The sequence below is a fragment of the Nyctereutes procyonoides genome, unplaced genomic scaffold (genome assembly GCF_905146905.1).
Source record: "Nyctereutes procyonoides isolate TBG_1078 unplaced genomic scaffold, NYPRO_anot_genome, whole genome shotgun sequence".
NCBI lineage: Eukaryota > Metazoa > Chordata > Mammalia > Carnivora > Canidae > Nyctereutes > Nyctereutes procyonoides.
The window spans coordinates 14017869-14035696 of record NW_026575160.1 but is presented as its reverse complement, the minus strand read 5'-3'; the positions used below and the strand labels follow the sequence as shown (position 1 = coordinate 14035696).

At 48.4% G+C, this 17828-nt stretch overlaps 3 protein-coding genes across 4 annotated transcripts; 2 read left to right on the top strand and 1 right to left on the bottom strand.

The window, feature by feature from the left end:
• The first annotated feature begins 339 nt into the window (after window positions 1-339).
• HOXA2 (homeobox A2) lies at window positions 340-2474 on the top strand. Its single transcript, XM_055314606.1, has 2 exons — window positions 340-733; window positions 1381-2474. The coding sequence occupies exons 1-2, from the start codon at window positions 343-345 to the stop codon at window positions 2118-2120; spliced, it is 1131 nt and encodes a 376-aa protein (XP_055170581.1). The 5' UTR covers window positions 340-342; the 3' UTR covers window positions 2121-2474.
• A 468-nt stretch (window positions 2475-2942) lies between these two features.
• LOC129502746 (uncharacterized) lies at window positions 2943-5847 on the bottom strand. The gene is made up of 3 exons (XM_055314509.1): window positions 5661-5847; window positions 3844-5174; window positions 2943-3077 (listed from the first exon to the last, which is right to left on the bottom strand). The coding sequence occupies exons 1-2, from the start codon at window positions 5845-5847 to the stop codon at window positions 3907-3909; spliced, it is 1455 nt and encodes a 484-aa protein (XP_055170484.1). The 3' UTR covers window positions 2943-3077; window positions 3844-3906.
• Window positions 5848-6453: 606 nt separating this feature from the next.
• HOXA1 (homeobox A1) lies at window positions 6454-9563 on the top strand. Of its 2 annotated transcripts, XM_055314608.1 has the most exons (3): window positions 6454-7263; window positions 7467-7561; window positions 8042-8173. In XM_055314608.1, exons 1-2 carry the CDS (start codon window positions 6916-6918, stop codon window positions 7524-7526), a joined length of 408 nt encoding a protein of 135 aa, XP_055170583.1. In that variant the 5' UTR covers window positions 6454-6915; the 3' UTR covers window positions 7527-7561; window positions 8042-8173. The 2 variants fall into 2 exon arrangements, with proteins under 2 accessions (XP_055170583.1, XP_055170582.1); XM_055314607.1 differs by having other exon boundaries at window positions 6454-7561; window positions 8042-9563.
• Window positions 9564-17828: the final 8265 nt, after the last annotated feature.

Genomic DNA, 17828 nt, shown 5'->3' with positions numbered 1-17828 from the left:
CCTCGCTGGCCCCCAATGAGGCGTTCCTTCCCGACTTTTTTGGATCAATCAAACAGACAGTGGCTTCTTTTGATTAAAGCCCAAATTGTCATTGGGCAGAAGCAATCATGTGACAGCCAATTCGGTCCAATTTCAACCTTGTCTCCATGAATTCAATAGTTTAATAGTAGCGCGGTCCCCATACGGCTGTAATCAGTGAATTAGAAAAAAAACACCCCAGCAGCGATCTTCTATGATAGATTTTTTTTTTCCTCTGCTCTCGTCTTTTTCTTGGGCCTTGCCCCCCCAAAGCCCCTCCAGAAGAGGGAACTTTTTCTCCGAGGGGGCTCCAAGGAGAAGGCCATGAATTACGAATTTGAGCGAGAGATTGGTTTTATCAATAGCCAGCCGTCGCTCGCTGAGTGCCTGACATCTTTTCCCCCTGTCGCTGATACATTTCAAAGTTCATCAATCAAGACCTCGACGCTTTCACACTCGACACTGATTCCTCCTCCTTTTGAGCAGACCATTCCCAGCCTGAACCCGGGCAGTCACCCTCGCCACGGCGCTGGCGGCCGCCCCAAGCCGAGCCCCGCGGGCAGCCGCGGCAGTCCGGTGCCCGCCGGCGCCCTGCAGCCGCCCGAGTACCCCTGGATGAAGGAGAAGAAGGCGGCCAAGAAAACCGCGCTGCCGCCCGCCGCCGCCGCCGCCGCCGCCGCCGCCGCCACCGGCCCTGCCTGCCTCGGCCACAAAGGTCAGTCCAAAGACTTGGCCCCAGGTCCCGGGACCCCTTCTCCCCGCCCGGGCTGCCCGGGGAGCCGCTCTGGGGGAGGGGAGCGTGGGCTGGGAGAGCAGGGGGAGAGAGGGAGAGATGCTTGGCTGCCTTCCCTTCCCCTGTGGGCTCAGGAGTGGGTTTGATGGAGAGAAAAGGGATCCTGCGCTGCACAATGAGACACACATATATTTTTAAGAAGAGGGGGGCGAAAACTTTCCCTAACTTGTGTAATGTGGGATGATTTATTTGAGTTGGAACTGACCTCCTCTTGTCTAGTTGTCCTAGAGTTTGGCTTTTTGACAGTAATGAAGAGTGATAGATCGCTCTTGCTCAGCTAAGCAGCTGATGCATTAATTATAAATTGTGGTGTGGCTAATATAAAGTTTGCTCCCGGATGGAGAGGTTGGGGGGAGCCACAGGCAGGAATTTGATGGAGGTGGAAGAGATGGGGTCTCCCCGGGCTGGGCTCCCAGGAAAGGCAGCACAATAGCTCTCCTGCATCCAGGGGCGGCCATTTTGTTGCAGTTGATCTTTTCTGCTATATTTATTCTCCAGTGGAATAACCCCGCTCGGACCCCTCCACCTCCAACTGTGCGTGTGTCTCTTGTTGGTTTCCTTTTCCGCAGAATCCCTGGAAATCGCCGATGGCAGCGGCGGGGGCTCCCGGCGCCTGAGAACTGCTTACACCAACACGCAGCTTTTGGAGCTGGAGAAAGAATTTCATTTCAACAAGTACCTTTGCAGACCCCGAAGGGTGGAAATTGCAGCGCTGCTGGATTTGACTGAGAGACAAGTGAAAGTGTGGTTTCAGAACCGGAGGATGAAGCACAAGAGGCAGACCCAGTGCAAGGAGAACCAGAACAGCGAAGGGAAATTTAAAAGCCTCGAAGACTCTGAGAAAGTGGAGGAGGACGAGGAAGAGAAGTCTCTCTTTGAGCAAGCCCTCAGCGTCTCCGGGGCCCTTCTGGAGAGAGAAGGTTACACTTTTCAGCAAAATGCCCTCTCTCAGCAGCAGGCTCCCAATGGACACAATGGCGACTCCCAAAGTTTCCCAGTTTCGCCTTTAACCAGCAATGAGAAAAATCTGAAACATTTTCAGCACCAGTCACCCACTGTTTCTAACTGCTTGTCAACAATGGGCCAGAACTGTGGCTCTGGTCTAAACAATGACAGTCCCGAGACCCTGGAGGTCCCCTCTTTGCAGGACTTTAACGTTTTTTCCACAGATTCCTGCCTGCAGCTTTCAGATGCAGTCTCGCCCAGTTTGCCAGGTTCCCTCGACAGTCCCGTAGATATTTCAGCTGACAGCTTTGACTTTTTTACAGACACACTCACCACAATCGACTTGCAGCATCTGAATTACTAAAAACATTAAAGCAAAACAAAGCATCACAAAACAAAACCCCCTTTGACCAGGTGGTTTGGCCTTCTTTTATTCTGAGAGAGTTGATTTTTATTTTATTTTCTTCTAGACCTACTCTGTCTCTCCTCTAAATGTGGAAGATTTTCTGTTAGTGATTCTCCTGATCCAGTCTCAGAGCCATCTTTTACAGATTATTTTGGAGTTTTAGTTGTTCTAAATCTAATCCAACGACCCTCTATGTGATTTCCTGAAAGCAATATATGAGGCCTGCAAGAAAGTGATCATATAATTGTATCTTCACTTTCTTTTTATTTTTGTATTACATTAGGATGCATTGTCATGAGTATTTTTGGTAGAATAAATTCTCCTTTGCTATAAGTAGCTTCTTATTTTTTTCTCCCCCCTCTTTCTCAAGGCTCATAACGGTTTCTTTTTCTTCTTTTAGTCTAACTTGGTAAATAAAATTCTGGTCACAATCCATCTTCTTTTTCCATTTTAATATATTTATTAAGGGGGCATGTTCAAAGTCTTCAACAGACAACAACAAAAAAGAAAGCCAGAAAATGGTTAGGACTTCTGAGAAGTGTTTTTTTTTCTTTCCTTTTTTTCTTTCTTTCTTTTTAAAGGGAATGGATTTGGTTTTTCAGTGTAGAGGTTCAAGCCATAGATTTAAATTGGTGATAGAAACAGAATTGGGCAGCCCCAGAGCTGAGCCAAGCCCAAGCTTTTGAAAGTGGCGAAATAAAGTGCCTACAGAAACCCCCAACTCCAGGAAGGAGGAACATGGAGTTTCTTTAACAAGCTACCAGTCTTCAGGTCAATAACTAAGTTATCAAAATTCATTTATTTATACACATTTGTTTCAAACATCTACATTCCAACCCCTCCCCCACAATCCCGGAAACATTTTCAGTGTGGTTGATTAGTCTCCCAGCTGTTGATGGGTCCAGGCAAACAGACCTAAAAGGTAGAGAAAAACAAAAACAAAACAAAACAATGGTTACTAGCTGGAAAATGCACTTCAGAAAGGGTTCTTTCCAATCCTCTGGTTCAGTCATTCTAGGATTCTTTTTTTTCAGGGTCAGAAAAATCAATATTTCATTCTTAAATCTGTTTACATGGCAAATAATGGATCATTAAAGCTGTGAAGTCAGGTTACCAAGTTGAGATTTTAAATGGAGAGTTTCTGCGCCCTAGGTTACAAATTAACCCAGTTTCTAGAAAGAAAGAGAAAAAGCACTTTAAATAAAAAATCAATAAAATGTGATCTAGGGTACGTTACTGGGTTGTTCTGGTTCTTTCCCCCTTCTTACATCTCCCCATGCTGATCTTTCCCTTACTGAGCTCTGCCGCGATGGCCACTTACCGTGAGAAAACGCAGCGTGTAAGCAACATGTGTGGGGGGCGGGTTGATTTAGGAGCCCGGCTCTTAATAGCTAAGGCTCGGAAGTTACAAAGAAATCGCGATCTCTCTCCATGGGTTTGCACCCTACCTTCCTCCACCCTTTTGCCCCCTAAATCCTGGCAGCGGCCGAGGCGTGTGAGGACCCGGGCGGGTCTCCAGCTCCAGGCGCGGAACTGAGCAGGGCGGCCCGGCCGCAGCCCCGGCTGAGCCGCTGCTGTTTGCGATTCGTCCTACGCTCATAAATCAAACGCTTTCTATGAATGAGAATGTCATCAAAGAGATCAATTGCAGGAACACATGCACAAATAAAAATCCTCTTACGTATTTGCCGGGGATCCCCATCCGAAAGCATTAAGTTAGAAGGCGTTTAGTCATAATTCATTTTTATTGCTCTTTTAAAACAACAGCTTGGCTGAGCCGCGGATGCCATGAACAGCTCCGGGCCTCGGCAGCGTTTTGTCTCCTCCTAGCTCCTTCCCTTGCTAAGAGCAGAGCCCTGGAAGAGGCGCTTTGAGCCCAGCAAGCCGCTCGCAGGTCCTCGTTTAAATAGCGATCGAGCTCTCCTCTCGCCCACTCTCCCGGGGCATTTAAAGGGACTTCAGCTCGAGTCGTGGGGCGCTGGCCTACACGCCCCGAGGCCCAGGGTCTTCTGCAAGGCGGAGTGAGCCCCAGGATTTCGTGGGGGTGGGGAAAGAACCGAGCTACGGAAGCCTTACGGGCCCGAGGCCAGAGGAGCCTGCCTTTGTAAGCCACACCGGAGAGCAGCGCTCCGGGCGGCCAGCCGGGGCGGAGCCGCCTGGGCTGCGAGAGTCCCGCGGGCCGGGAGCCGGGAGCCGGGAGCCGGGAGCCGGGAGCCGGGAGCAGTGCGCGGAGGTGGGTCGGTCGCGGCCCCGAGCGCTTGCGGGCTGGTGTGCAAGCGCATGCATGTGATCCCAAGAAAAACACCCCCACCCGTGCTGGCTCTGGAATGAGGCCCGGAGGGAGGAAGAGAAGTGGAAGGAGTGGAGCGCAGAGGCCGAGAACTAGCAGAGGAAGGGGAGCGATTGCGGCCCGGGGCGCTTTGTGGCGCGAGCCCTGCGGCCAAGGGGGTTGCGCAAACCCGGGCTGAAGAAGCCAACAAAGGAGTGAGGCCAGGGGAAAGGACGCCCTTTGGTTCGGAAGGCAGATCGTTCGCAATGCCAGCACGGACCCTCTCACGTTCCACCTCCTTCCCGACAGGAGCCCCTCCTCTCCCCATCGCTGGAAGCCTGGAGCTCCCAAAGAAGCCGCCTCCAGAAGGGCCGCCTTTCCTTTTCCCTTCTCGAAGATGAACGTCCCCAGGTGCTGAAATTGGGGCAGGAGTGACCTTTCCTGTCCATGCTCTCTCTTAACCGGGGTTGGGGATAGGTCAAAGGTCACTGAAAAATACCATTTCAAAAGGAAATGTTGGGGGGGAAATGTTTCTTTGCTACTGAGGGAATCCGTAGTCAGACGTCTGCAAGAGTTTCCCCTGGGGGAAGGGGCGACTTGGGAGGGGGGAAGCCTTCTATAAGTGGAGAACAGGATGGAGAACCCTGAAAGGTTGACTAACACATTTGAAATGTGCCTGCCTCGAGCAAAACTTTCTTCTTCTAACTGGGGAAGGAAAGCTAGAGGGGAGTGGGAACCCCATCCTCAGATTACTTTTATCTGTTCGATTCCGATGTGGTACACAGGGTCAGAGACAAATCTATGCTGCATTGGCTGCAAAGCTTCGTGGATGATCTCTGGATTTCTTTTACCTAAGAATGCATCAATCCTCGGTCTCAGTTTGGCATTTTCTCTCCTCTCTACAAGCCAAGGGTTGACACGAAACCTAATAGTAAACAGCAATTAACGACCCCGTCAGCATCAGGGTAGGATGAGGGTGATGGAAAACAGGACCCCTGGCCTGGGATGACGCTCAGATTTGCACGTGTCTCTCTAGGGAAAGACTTGAAGGTTCACACAAGGAACTACACAGGCAGTTACAAAGGGGAGGAGGTGTTGGGGAAGAAGAAAATATCCCGTCCACCATCAGCCATCTGTCCCCCGCCCCTCCCACCTGCCAGCCCCTACCCCCCACCTCAGACGTGCAGTAGAAAGGGGAGGGGGCGGTCAGTGGATAAAGGAGGCCCTACCACTCCCAACATCCCCCTGCAGAAAACGAGCACCATTGCGGGGGGAGCTCAGCGTATTTTGTTGGAGCTGCGGGCTCGCCCTTTGAGGCCCCTGCCGGAGCGCGCAGACTCCTGGGTCCGGGGGAGCCGGCAGATGGCCTGCAGCGCACCGCCCGGCCCCCACGCTGGCCACGTCCGCTAGCGTCATCTTTCTCCCCCGCCTCCAACCCTTCAAAATCCCGCGGCCGAGCAGCTCCGGATCCCGTAGGGCTCCCGGAGCAAAGCCGAGTGGGGAGGAGGAAAGGGGCGGAGAGCGAGGAGAGAGGGAGGGCAAGGAGCCCGGCCACCCCCGGCCTTTTCCGGCCAGCTGAAATACTACCAATCACCCGCTCCCGGGCGTCGAATTACAGAAGCTTCTCATTGCCTTGCTAATAATCAGTTAGGGTGGGGGGAGTAGGGTTCGGAGACCCTCCTTGGAGAAGGGAGGGTTTTTTTTGTTTTCTGTTTTTTCCCCCCTTGCTCTTGTCCCCTCCACGCCCACCTGGGGTCCTCCAGACCAATCCTCTGCCCACTTCCCTCTCCCTTCCGAGCTTGGAGAGCTGGTGGCCCGGCCTCGTCCTACGCCACTGTCCCCTGCGCTTCTCGCTGCCCCGGCACCGCAGCAGGGACTATGGACTGAAAAGCGCCCGGGGAGCTGCCGTTCCTGCTCCGCGCACGGCGGGCTCGGGCCCCGAGCTGGTGGCAGGCCGGCGAGCTCTGGCCCGCTGGTTCCCGACCCCGGAGAGACGGAGCCCTCTTTTCCCTTCTCACCTCTCGCCAGTTCATCTTTCTGTGCTCGGTGGGGAGGGGGCGGAGACGGGGATGCCTCCCAGCCCCCACCTCCCGGAGGGGGGGAGAGCGCAGTCGGCGCGCGCAGAGGGTGGCGGCTGCTCCCCTTCGGCCCAGCGCTCCGAATCTGCCCCTGCAGCCGCCGCAGCTGCCGCCGCCGCCTGGGCTGCCTGGGGGGGCGACTGCGCGTCACCTAGACTGAGCAGCGCCGGGGATTTAAATGCCACTGAAACGGTGATCCATCACCGCGGGAGCCAGCAAACTTTCGCAGGAGGCTCCGCCATTGGCTGGCGGAGTCACGTGCCCCTCCCCCTGCGCCCTCCGCCCTCGCGCCCCCCCTCTTGCGCACTGTACATTCATATCATTTTTCTTCTCCGGCCCCATGGAGGAAGTGAGAAAGTTGGCACGGTCACTCAGGGCTTCGCAGGACCCGGTCCCTCAGTGACAGATGGACAATGCAAGAATGAGCTCCTTCCTGGAATACCCCATCCTCAGCGGTGGCGACTCAGGGACCTGCTCAGCGCGAGCCTACCCTTCCGACCATGGAATTACAACTTTCCAGTCGTGCGCGGTCAGTGCTAACAGCTGTGGCGGCGACGACCGCTTCCTAGTGGGCAGGGGGGTGCAGATCAGCCCGCCCCACCACCACCACCACCATCACCACCCCCAAGCGGCCACCTACCAGACTCCCGGGAACCTGGGGGTGTCCTACTCCCATTCGAGTTGTGGTCCAAGCTATGGCGCGCAGAACTTCGGCGCGCCTTACAGCCCTTACGCACTAAATCAGGAAGCAGAAGTAAGTGGTGGGTACCCCTCGTGCGCTCCCGCAGCTTACTCTGGAAATCTCTCATCTCCCATGGTCCAGCATCACCACCACCACCAGGGTTATGCCGGGGGCGCGGTGGGCTCGCCTCAGTACATTCACCACTCATATGGACAAGAGCACCAGAGCCTGGCCCTGGCCACGTATAATAACTCCTTGTCCCCTCTCCACGCCAGCCACCAAGAAGCCTGTCGCTCCCCTATATCAGAGACCTCTTCTCCAGCACAGACCTTTGACTGGATGAAAGTCAAAAGAAACCCTCCCAAAACAGGTCAGTCTTGCCATTCTTTGGATGTTCCTTGATGGTTCTGGAAGGAGCTAGTTTGCTGAGTTGCCAAGGAAAATTAATACTTAAGAAAAGTTCTTGCTTCTTCCCACCAGTGTTGTAGGGTGTGGAGAGATTGCCCAGGTGCATCGGGGCAAAGGAGCATCTGGGAGTGTTGTGTTTCCCAAGAGGCTGAGTTTTAGAGGTTCTGGAGTAGGAAGTGGGTAGGGGTGTGTGTTTGTGTGGTGGTTGGGGGGTGGTTCTGTTAATATCTCCAGGCTCCATTAATCACCAATCTGACCATGCAAATGGTTGACTTGAGATTAACACTTTACACCTCATCAGTCACCTTTCCCAGCCCAGTTTCTGTTGAGAAATTCTTGATCTCCCCTTTACCTGAATGTTGCTCTGAAGCATATAGGGGATCTCATATGGACGATAAAAATTTTTATCTTTCTCTCTCATCGCTCCCCACCATGTCCCCAGGGAAAGTTGGAGAGTACGGCTACGTGGGTCAACCGAATGCAGTGCGTACCAACTTCACCACCAAGCAGCTCACCGAGCTGGAAAAGGAGTTCCACTTCAATAAGTATTTGACCCGCGCCCGCAGGGTGGAGATCGCCGCATCCCTGCAGCTCAACGAGACCCAGGTGAAGATCTGGTTCCAGAACCGCCGGATGAAGCAGAAGAAAAGAGAGAAAGAGGGCCTCTTGCCCATCTCCCCTGCCACCCCGCCAGGAAGTGAGGAGAAGGCCGAGGAATCTTCAGAGAAGTCCAGCTCCTCGCCCTGCATTCCGTCTCCGGGGTCTTCTACCTCAGACACTCTGACTACCTCCCACTGAGGCCCACCCAGCCCCAGACTCCGCAACCCAGGCTACTCTGAGGGCTGGGGACTTCTTACCCAAAGCACATTCTTAGCTTATCTTCCTTTCCATTTACAGTCTCTCTCTTCCTTTCTGATCCTATCTGGGGAGCTCCTGGCCAGGACAGTGTGTTTCCAGAGAATTCTAGATTAGAGGCTTGATTGAGGTGTGTGTGTGTGTGCTAACTCCTTGATGCAGATTAGGTGCCATAATCAATTTTTTGACGGCTCCCAACACCCCTCCCTACTTTTGGAAGATTTCCACAGAATCTGTTCCTTTTAGATGTCCTTTGGAATATAGTCTCCTTTGCCAGCAGAAACATGTCAGAGGGAGGCCTATCTTTTACCTATTTGTGTATTTACAGTTCTCCCCTACTTTGCCCTTAAAGTAGGATAGAGAGAAAGGAGAGTCCAGGAGCTCATAAAGAAGAGATGCACTAGGAGCGTGTTTACACAATTAATTCATCCCTTAATTTAATTCAATTTCATGTGTGTGTTTGCTGGTTGTAAATACTTTGTCCTGAGAGATTTATCTTTATACAGATTTTCTAGAAATGTTTAGATTAAGTGATTAAAACAGGGTGGGTAACTCAAAGCTGGTACAATTTTATATGTGATTATAGGTTAAAGAATAAAATTGCTTACTTAAACTCAGTCATATGCCTCAGAGGGTAGCCTGCATTTGTTCTTTCGGTGAGTTAAGAAGACCTAAAAAAACACAAGGTTCAAAAACCTTGCTTCCTGTGCTAAGTCTCTCCCCATCCCCACCCCATTTATTGTTTCTCTGGCCACACTCTATTTAAAATTTGTGCTGGGTTATTTAGAACCTAAAGGTATTATTCAAGCCAGCTTCTTCCTTCCACAGTTATCTTAGCTGGATATGATGTATTTTCAGCTCACTTGTTAATGTGATGGATGGCACAATGAATGTATATTTTGTGTGATTCGTGAATAGTCTTTTGCATGTCGCACAATGTTTTCATGTCCCTGAAGTACCACACTGAGTTATATCAGTTATTCTTTGTGAGTCTATGATATCCCCCCTTTCCTGTACAATCATGAACAGCTCTGTGATCCTGGAGTAATGTGATCCAGAGCAGAGTTTACGGGTCTTAAGATGTCTGTAATAAATATATTCAAGTTTCACATATGCTTAAGCATCCCTGTATTTGGCTTGGCTGCAATTTGTTGGTTCCAACAAGATTGGCTCATTTCACATGGTTGCTGGGGAAGGGTGGTGTGCACTTTCAGAGGTGGGCCTTTCCTTGAAAAAAAAGTAAATGGCTTTCCATTATGTAGCTGAAACTTCCCCTGTGTCATGGCACCTAGCGAATGCCTATTTAATAGGTTGACTTTCTTTAAAATAACAATAGTTCCTTTATTATAATCCAAGTTCATAATGGAAAAAAATGGATGGTGAAGAAATTTATAAGGCAGATCTATTTTTGAAAGAAACATGGATACTTCCTGGGTCAAGTGCTAACCTTTTCACCTCCAACTGAATGTTGACGTATGTATAAACAGAACGCCCTTCAAAAGCCCAAACTCTTCAGTCCGTCTTTCCTCACATCAGTGAACCAAGAGCTAAGGGATTCACATTTAATGAGCTCCAGTATAAAGCTGTTTGAGGGCAAGGCCTCCACTTTAACCCTCTTCTTTTTCTGCTTGTCAGGCAGTGTTCCAGTATATTCCATCCTCTAAATCGAGTATGGTCTGTTTTCAGGAAACCCTTGCCTCTTTCCTCCTGTCCCTCCTGTCAGTACCCTTCCCTTCCTGCCACTGTCTACAGGCCCTCCTGCCCAGCTCCTCTGGGTTACATATCTCATTCCCATCAGATTCAGCTTTGATTCCATAGCCATCTCGGCTGTAATGGGTCTGCTCTAATCCATAACCCAGTTCCAATCCCCTAACCCAGAAAAAAAGTTTTTATTTTCTTCTCTGGGCTCGACAGATGCTTCCAGGTGAACTTTTGAAAGCTGCCCTGAAGTCTTTCAATATTCAAGTTGTTTCCAACCGAGGCAAGTGTCTGCTCTCAAACAGAGGAAGCCAGCAAATCAAAGTGTTCAAAATGGCTCTCCTCCCAGATCTCTTACCACTTTTCCTTTGCCTTCGCACATTTTCAGAGGCTTTAATTGAGCTCCAAGGGTAGAGCAGAGATACAGCATCACAAATACAGGCATATGACCTCCTTCCTCTACAAAGGGTGTTTCACAAAGGATGGGCTGGCAGTGGGAGGAGAAATCCTACAAAAACTTGGAATTTGCAGGCCTCCTCGAGCACCCATGAGACTTCCTGTACTTCCCTGTCAAAGGGGGCAAGCCTGGACTTTGCAGGCGCAGTTGTGCGGCCATATCAAGGGCACCCGCTGCCCTCCCCTTGGCTCTTGGATCCTGGGCTCTGCGGTTGCCTCTAAAAGACTCAAGTGGATGGAGAACTTCAAAGTCGGCCAACTCTTTCTTTCAATTCCCACCCTGGCCTTATACAGTATCTTTTGTTTATTAGTGTAAGGCCACACAGCAAAACAGATGGCTGGTTTCCAAATTCTTTAATGTGTTAAAGTGTCATTTGCATGCCACTGCCGTAATTTCAATATCTAAAAGCAGGGCCCGACCCGCTGGAATCCTGGAGATTCCAGTCTTCGAGGTGCTGGTTTTAATGCAGCCGAGAAAGGGGAGAACAATAAATTATGGCTAAGCATCCAAAGCCTTCTCTAGGTTGTGGAATAAATCAGTTAACAAGCAATGCATTTAGGAAACATTAATATACCTTTCAACAGGAAAACATTTGTATCTTTTTAGTTGTCCCAATCGATTAAATCAGAGGCGCTTACCACATCCTATTTCTAGGTCTCTCTTTTTGTTTTGGTCTCTCAGGAGCATGGTTGGTTAGCTCCCTGAAAAATGACAGCAATGGTGTCTGAAACAACAAAAGATAGAAAACACAAAAATAGCACTTTAGTGATATATATTAAAAAAGGCCAAGAGTCTCAGTAAGGGACTGGGGGTAATTGCAAGACAAAATTCCAGTTTTCAATCGCTTTCTCCTCACTTCCTTCACACTCGTTCAAAGTACTCCCGAAATTCAGGGTGTCCCCAACCTAGGCTGAGTTGAGATCTTGCTCTTGGCTTCACCTTTGAAAGTTTACTTTTGGAGGCTATTCAGATGTGGTGGTGTTTTCCTCTGGGGCAATCAGATTCAAACCGATCAATATTTACTCAGTCTGAAAGGGTTGTTGAAAAGGCTGCTAACAACAAACTGCTTAGCTGCTCACCCCTGTTTAATCTCAGGTTCACTGAAAGTTCAAGAAGAGATGAATGCAGTGATGGGTCACTTTAGAATGAGTCCCAGCGGTTTATCTGAGCTCTCAGCTAAAGGCAACAATTATAGTTCCATCCCTCTTTGGGAAAGGGGCAACTTTCCTATTATTCTTTTGCTAAACAGTGTTTACTAGAAACTTAAAACACTTTCCTCTCTCTTCCTGGCTTTTTTTTTTTTTCTTGTAGGTGGGGAGAGGATCTTCCAGCTGCCCTCTGCCTCTCTCCTCTTCTAGCTTTCTGCCAATCCACTAGGTTTCATTTGACTTAAAATAAATTACATTGAAGATTTTTAAAATGTTAAATTAGCCTGACAGAAGACATCAGATTTATTTTAGATGCCAGGAGCTATGAAATGAGGCTCTTTGGGCCGTTAGAGTTTATCTTCTTTGCGAGAGTACAGGGCAAGATTGAATTGAAATCCATTTGCGTTTGAGTAATATCGACAATCAGAGCCCCAATATCCATCTGAGATGACTTTTTAGACAGGAGGTGAGGAGAGGAAGGGGGTAATCCACTTGTGCAAAAAGCAAGTACTTCAGGTAGAAAGTCAACTTTAAAATTTTATGCTCGCCTAGTGCAGGCTATTGAGACAAGAAAGGAAAGACCCAAGGAAGCCAGTTGGGAATGGTGGGAGAAGATGCTGGCCACTGAAGCTAATTGCTACAGCCCTTCAGAGGTCAAAGTTCATGTAATCACTGCATAAATGCATACTAAATAGGGATTTATTAAGCTTTTCTGATGGCTGAGCACGTCTGTGAAAAAAAAAAACGGTCACTGCTGTTTGTGCTTCTTCCCGAAGAATAATCATTCTATCAGTAGAAGCTCTAGGAGCCTGAGTCTTTAATTTACTGTCTTGAATGACAGGATACCCTTCTGTTTTAAAAATTTGAAATCAATGCATGGACATCTTTCTTTATTTTGGATGGGACTGTAAAATAACTCGTTCTTAGAGACCTTATGATTTTTTTTTCAATACACACAAGAACACAAGCTAGCTCATCCTTATCAGACAAACTACTCTAGATGGCTAACTTTGGTGACTTTCTACTGTAGATAAGCCTACTATTGCCTACATTTCTGAGAGCACACACAAGTTCTGCCTTAGGACTTCAAGTGCCTAGATGATCAAAACTGAAAAAGACCCATTTACCCAATCTCTCATTTTAGGAATCGGAAAGATAAGGCGCCCAGAGGTGGGTTGATTTGACTTAGTATCATCACCCTTATTCCCTAAATAAAAACCAGAGTAGTTTAGAATCTGAGGCCAGTGCACTTCTTGATTCTAAATTCCTGATTTGATTTTGCACTTTCCCATTTATTCTATGTGATTTGTTTTAGGCTGGATATTGTTCACATTTTCCCCCTTCTGGTTTATTAGCCATCCACTAAGTCCTTGACTTGGAAGCCACCAAGATTACTTGAATCTTTGAAACAACCTTCCAGTTGAATGTATCTGCCATCTTGTTGGAAGAATAAAATATTGGCCTACTTGCTGTTGAAGGCAAACGTTCTTAAAATAGAAAAACAGAGCAGGTAAAATTCAACACATTTTTGTTGCTGTTCTTGTTGTTTTTGAACCTAGACTGGGGAAGAATAAATGAAAGAGGAGTTGCCTGTGCCCAAGTTCAACCTCCATGAAATTGTCAGGAGGGATCAGCTAGGAAGGGCTTAGAGATGTAAGGAACATTCCAGGGGTTGTTTTAATCCTGAATCTTTCTCCGTGTTTGTTTCTGTTTGGTTTATGACATAGCATAGCTTCCGGAACTGTTCTGGTCTGTGTTTCTTAATTTCCTTCACGATTCACTCATGTGCCAAATACATATACATTAGGATAAAATTTCCTTGCAACACAACTTTTCACATTTTCCTTCCTTGGTGGGGTCCTACCGATCTCAGCAGAACCTGCTGCCCAGAGGGTCACCTATGACTGCCAGTGGAATCCCCAGCGTTTTGGACGCTTATTTTTACTAACACCAGGCATCAAATATAGCTAAACTTCAATTGCAGGCCGGCAAAGCAAATATCAATCAAGCAATCCTGCTGGGAGAGCCTCGCCTATGAACCTCCCTCCACCCAATCTCAAACCCCAATCCCGTCCTGCATGCAACGTATTCTGGAAGGGCTGCTTTTGGGGTTTATTGGAAACAAATGAAAAGACCCGACGTTTCTTTTTCTCAACATTTCCAGGCACAACTAAAATACGCGTCTCCTTTTCTAAAAACAAAAAACAAAAACAAAAAAGCCCAATTACATTTTTTTTCCTATTAAAAAAAGGTGGTGGAAAAAACGAACCAGTCACAAAATTAATCTATAGAAAATCAGGCTGTTTTTGCATTTTCGTTTTAGGCTTGGGCGTGCAGGGGGAAAATACGCGACGGCTTGCAACCGAAAAGAAAGCCAAAAATTATGCACTTTTTTCTTTTTTTCCCCCCCCTTTTTAAACTGGGATACTTCTTAGCTGCACCGGACACTTTAGCGTGCTTCCTTGGAAAAGGGAGAATCGCCCCGGAACCAGAGCGAGAAAGCAGAAAGCCGCGATTTAAACGAGTAGGGACCCCTCCCCTCCCCTCCCCCCTCCCCACGCCGCCAAATATCGGCAATTCGGCTCCGCGAAGCTTCCCACCGAGGATGCCGGGGAGCTGCCGCAGGCCCGGGGACGGCGGCTGCAGCGCCAGCGCGGGCTCCGCGTCCCGCCCGCCGCCGCGGGGAGAGGCCGCCGGGCCCTCGGCGCCCCGCAGCGGGCGAGGGGAGCCCCGCCACCCGGGTTCGGAGGCTTCCCTTCTGCCCGAGCGTCCCCGCCCTCGCCCTCCCAACTCCTCGGCAGACGCCGCCGCCTCCCTCCGGCCGCGCGGGCCCCACGCGGAGCGGCCGGAAGCAGCGTCCGGGCCCATCGCGGGTGCGCGGCCGGGCCGCGGCGGGTGGGGGCGGGGCGCCGCCCCGGGGCTGGGTCGGGGCACCGCGGGGCCTCCGTTTCCTCATTCTCGCCTCGCCTTGCTGCCAGGTGCTCCGGGACGTGGCTGGAGCCCAGAGGTGCGGCCCCCAACGCCTCGGGCGCCCGACTCCTCTGGGTGGGTGGATGGGTGGAGTGGGGTGGGGGTGGGGGGCTCGGGCCTTCCTCCCCCCCCAACTCCGGAGGAGCGACCCAGGAGACACCTGGCCCCCTAGTTCATCTCTTAAGATGTGAAAGGGGGAGGGAGGTTTTACTCCCTGCTTGCTTCCTCCTCCCAGCTCTTTCCAGAGTATGTTTAATAGAGTAACGTACTGGTTCTAGAAAGTTCCACTTAGAGGTTTTGAAGGGTCGACGTCGGGGTTGTGGGGGTGAGAAGTTTCTAGACGTTGGATGTTCTTAGAGACGCTAGTGCTTCTCTGGTCAAGGGAGCTCCTTGTCTCTCCAGTGTCCTCTCCTCGTTTCAGTTGCAGAGTCAAACGGCCAGCCGGCTGGGGCCTTGCCTCAAGTCTCACTTCTTTTGAGGGGAGCCCCCCCCCCAACTCCCATCTTTTACACATGAAGCTTTGTTATACAGCTCCTACCTGGGATGGTGAACTCAACTATCCATTTGTGTTAGTCTTTGCTCCCCAGATGGATCTCAAGCTTCTTGAGGGCAGCCAGGGCCCTCGACTTCTAAGGACCTGAAGAGAGACGGTGCCTTTATTTTTTATTTAGTTTTAAAGAGTTGATTAATAAGTAAATATTCATGAGAGACACAGGGAGAGGGAGAAGCAGGCTCCTTACCGGGAGCCAGATGCAGAACTCGATACCAGGACCCTGGGATCACAACCTAAGCAAAGGCAGATAGATGCTCAACCACTGAGCCGCCCAGACATTCCCTGAGACAGCTTGCTTATTTATTTATTTATTTATTTATTTACTCATTCATTCATTCATTCATTCATTCATTTATTGACAGTCCCTTTAGAAGGAATTCTGGACAGGAATTCAGGATATCTGTGTTCAGTCTTTTCTCATTCACAGTATGAGTTTGAGCAGAACTCAACCTTTCTATACTTTCAGATTCTTGAATTATAAAATAAGGTGATTGTTCTTGTTGGCTTTTAAGTAATTCTCTGAAATTTATATGGTTTTTCAGTATTCCTGAAAATCTAATATTTAGGATTACTCTGCACGATACCCAATGTCAAATACCATACATACATTAACTCATTTAATCCTCAGCCCCCAAAAGGAGATATTTTTATTATTTTGATTTTATAACTAAGGGAACGGAAGGCTCCAAGATGTTTAAGTAACTTGTCCATTGAATCCAGAGCCCAGACTCTTATCCACTGAACTCTAGTACTTCTCTACAGGGCCAACTACTTAAATCCTATACAAATTGTTACCAGCCTATCTCTGTTTGACACAGGCACTATAGTGGGGTAATTGCTCATTGCTAAAGAATTAGAGAAAAAAAAAAGAACAAAAAAAAGAATTAGAGAGCTGGAGAAACTGATTTTAAAATCAGGCATGTATACAAACTGTAGCTACACATTCTTGGGAAAATAAGCAAATGACAGATACTTGAATGAAAACAAAGCCAAAGAGAGGTCACATTTAACAATAAAGTCAATGAGAGGACTAATTTAACAATATAAGAGTTTTTTTTTCCATATCTGACACTAATTGGGATCCCTGGGTGGTGCAGCGGTTTAGCGCCTGCCTTTGGCCCAGGACGCGATCCTGGAGACCCTGGATCGAATCCCACGTAGGGCTCCCGGTGCATGGAGCCTGCTTCTCCCTCTGCCTGTGTCTCTGCCTCTCTCTCTCTGTATGACTATTGTAAATAAATAAAAAAAATTAAAAAAAAAACAAAACATATCTGACACTAATTGATTAAGAGAATAATTTGCAGGGAGAAGAAAGATACCCTTTATATTCACAATTTATGTCTGTGACATGCCTAACATGGACAAAGATGGAAATATTCAATATGAAATACAGGTGTTTTTTGTCTTTGAAAGCTAGCATCCATAGGATTGGAAACATTTGAATGTGCGATATTCCATCTCTCAGTTTTCATTTAGTCATTTATTTTTATTTATTTTTTTAATTTTTATTTATTTATGATAGTCACAGAGAGAGAGAGAGAGAGGCAGAGACACAGGCAGAGGGAGAAGCAGGCTCCATGCACCGGGAGCCCGATGTGGGATTCGATCCCGGGTCTCCAGGATCGTGCCCTGGGCCAAAGGCAGGCGCCAAACCGCTGCGCCACCCAGGGATCCCTAGTCATTTATTTTTTAAAAAAGATTTTATTTATTTATTTATTCATGAGAGACACATGGAGAGAGAGAGGCAGAGACACAGGCAGAGGGAGAAGCAGGCTCCATGCAGGGAGCCCAATGTGGGACCTGATCCCAGGACTCCAGGATCATGCCCTGGGTGGAAGGCAGGCGCTAAACCACTGAGCCACCCAGGGACCCCTCATTTGGTCATTTTATATACTGCAAATCCAGTCACAATTCCCATTTGAAGGACAAAAAGAATTTATCTTCACTCAAAAGCCCTAGTTTACAACTTAGCACCTCTTGGGGCCTTGGTTGGCTCAATCGGAGGAGCATATGACTCTTGATCTTAGGGTGGTGAGTTCAAGCCCCACGTTGGGTGTAGAGATTACTTAAATAAATAAAACTAAAACAAAAAAAAACAAAACAAAAAAACAACCCGACAGCTTAGCACTTCTTGATTGAGAATAGCCAGAGGAACCAGGTTCGACGAGAACTTGAAGGTACTCCTTTATTATAAGCCCCAAAGAGAGTCCGTTTTTAAAAGCCAATTTTTCCCAGTACTCAGTTTGCAGGAAGTCAGATGAAGAGTTGTATGTAGAAGAACAAACTTTATTTCTTCCTACTTTCCTAACTTTCATAAGTGGATAGGGACTTGACATTATTACAAACATTATAATATTACTGATATTTTTTAGTTATAGAATCACAGATCATCTAATCTGTTCTTTGTATTTTACAGGTGAAGAAACTGAGGCCCAGAAAGGTGCTAGCAGCAGTAGTGGTAAGAAAAAATATTTGCTTATATCTTTAATATATACTTAAGTGGACATTAAAAATGGCAGGCGAAATTAATCTCAGGATAGATACATTA